The sequence below is a fragment of the Nestor notabilis genome, unplaced genomic scaffold, assembly GCF_000696875.1.
Source record: "Nestor notabilis isolate BGI_N333 unplaced genomic scaffold, ASM69687v1 scaffold19403, whole genome shotgun sequence".
Taxonomy (NCBI): Eukaryota; Metazoa; Chordata; class Aves; order Psittaciformes; family Psittacidae; genus Nestor; species Nestor notabilis.
The window spans coordinates 522-3138 of record NW_009923531.1 but is presented as its reverse complement, the minus strand read 5'-3'; the positions used below and the strand labels follow the sequence as shown (position 1 = coordinate 3138).

The window sequence follows — 2617 nt, the reverse complement described above, 5'->3', positions numbered from 1 at the left end:
AGCCCGGTCCCTGCGGGGTTCTCGCGCCCCCCCTCCAGGTGTAAGGTCTGCCCCTTGACGTTCTTCACCAAGTCGGAGATGCAGATCCACTCCAAGTCGCACACCGAGGCCAAGCCCCACAAGTGCCCCCATTGCTCCAAGTCCTTCGCCAATGCCTCCTACCTGGCCCAGCACCTGCGCATCCACCTGGGCGTCAAACCCTACCACTGCTCCTACTGCGAGAAGTCCTTCCGGCAGCTCTCCCACCTTCAGCAGCACACTCGGTGAGGGCACGGCGGCCCCTGACACCCCGGAGCCTGGCTTCCCTTCGGGGGTGCACCCAGCGTCTCTCGTGGCACGCTTGTTGTCCTCTCTGTGCTCCCATGACCACCTCCATCCTCTCCATACTTGTCCGTCCCCATCACCTTCATTGACCCCACCATTGACTCCACCATGGTCATCCATCCCCACCACACTCAGCATCTCCAGCACCTTCATCGTCCCCACCATGCTCATCCATCTCTGCTGTGCACATTGTCCCATCACCACCTCCATCCCCAGCACACTCATCTGTTCCCCACTACTCTCATCATCCCGCTGTCTTCACTGAGCCCACCATGGCCATCTGTCCCCACCACACCAGTCCATCCTCACCGCACTCATCATCTCTGCACCTTCATCATTGCTGCTACTTTTTAGTCTCTACCACCTTCACTGTCCCTACCATGCTGATCATCCCCTCTGCCTTCATCATCCCACCATGCTCATCATCTCTACTGCGCTCACTGACCCCACCACCTTCTTCACCCCTGCCCTGCTCATCCATTCCCACCATGCTTATTGTCCTATTGCCCTCATCATCCCCATAATGCTCATACTCTCCACGACCTTAATTAATCCCACCACGCCAATCCATCCCCACCAGGCTCATCATCTTCAGCACCTTCCTCATCCCTACCATGCTCATCAACCCCATCATCTTCATCAATCCCCCCATGGTCATCCGTCCCCCCCAGGCTGATCCATCTTCACCATGCTCATCATTTTCAGTACCTTCATCATCCCTACCACCTTCATTTTCCCCAGCATGCTAATCATCCCCATCACGCTCATCATCTCCACTGTGCTCATCGTCCCAACCGCTTTCTTCATCCCTGCCATACTCATCCCCACCACACTCATCATCCCTACCATACTCATCCCCACCACACTCATCATCCCTACCATGCTTATCATCCCTACCACGCTTATCATCCCTACCACGCTTATCATCTCCACCACCTTCATTGACCCCACTGTGCTTATTATCCCCATCATCTTCTTTGACTTCATGATCGTCATCCATCCCCGTCACGCTAGTCCATCCTCACCACTCTCATCATCTTCTGCACCTTCATCATGGAATCACAGACTGCTTTGGGTTGGAAAGGATCTTAAGATCATCTAGTTCCAACCCCCTGCCACAGGCAGGGACAGCTCACGCCACTTTCACAGTCTCTACCACCTTCACTGTCCCCACCATGCTGATCATCCCCTCTGTCTTCATCATCCCCACCACGCTCATCATCTCCACAGCACTCACTGTTCCCATCACCTTCTTCCTCCCTGCCCTGCTCATCCATTCCCACCACGCTCATCATCTTCATCAATCCCACTGTGGTCATCTGTCCCCACCATGCTGATCCATCCCCACCACGTTCACCATCCCTACCACCTTCATAGCCTCTACCATCTTCATTGTCCCCACCATGCTTATCATCCCCATCACGCTTATCATCTCCACTGTGCTCATTGTCCCCACCACCTTCTTCATCCCTGCCATACTTGTCCATCCCCGCTATGCTCATAATCCCCACCATGTTCATCATCTCCACCACCTTGTTAGTCTCCACTAACCCCACCACGGTTGTCTGTCCCTGCCACGCCAATCCATCTTCACCATGCTCGTCATCTCCAGCACCTTCATCATTCCCACCATGCTCATCCATCCCTACCACATTATCATCCCTATTGCCCTCATCATCCCCACCATCTTCATTTGCCCCACCGTGGTCGTCTGTCCCCACCATGCCAGTCCATCGTCACCACACTCATCATCTCCTGCACCTTCATCATCCCCATCGTCCCCACCACACTCATCTGTTCCCACAACCCTTATTGTCCCCATGGTCTTCATTGTCCCCACTATGCTCATGATCTCCAGCACCTTCATCATCCCCACCATGCTCATCCATCTCCACTGTGCTTATTGTCCCCACCACCTTCTTCATCCCCACCACACTCATCTGTTCCTACTTCTCTTAGTACCCCCACTATCTTCATCACCCCCTCTACACTTCCCATCTCCAGCACCTTCATCATCCCCACCACGTTCATCACCTCCAGCCCTCCCTGCTCAGCCCCACGTCTCCCCTGTGCCTCTTTGGGTTCTTTGCCCCATCACTTGTCGCTGCTGTGGCTGTGATGTCCCTGGTGCCACAGTGGTGGGACAACGTGACCCGACGTGTCCCCCCCCTGCAGAATCCACACGGGCGACAGACCCTACAAGTGCCCGCACCCCGGCTGCGAGAAGGCCTTCACACAGCTCTCCAACCTCCAGGTCAGCACCGGGGGGTGGGATGTGGGGGCAACAGAGCCC

General features: G+C 55.4%; 1 protein-coding gene across 1 annotated transcript in view; it reads left to right on the top strand.

Annotated features, from left to right (window-relative positions):
• Positions 1 to 45: 45 nt before the first annotated feature.
• LOC104403902 (zinc finger protein 362) overlaps positions 46 to 2617 on the top strand; it is a gene marked incomplete at both ends in the record, with an annotated part of 2790 nt that continues 218 nt past the window's right edge. Inside the window, 2 exons of the mRNA XM_010012192.1 lie at positions 46 to 263; positions 2500 to 2578. Of these exons, the coding sequence (XP_010010494.1) occupies positions 46 to 263; positions 2500 to 2578 (297 nt within the window). The remainder of the gene's footprint in view (positions 264 to 2499; positions 2579 to 2617) is intronic.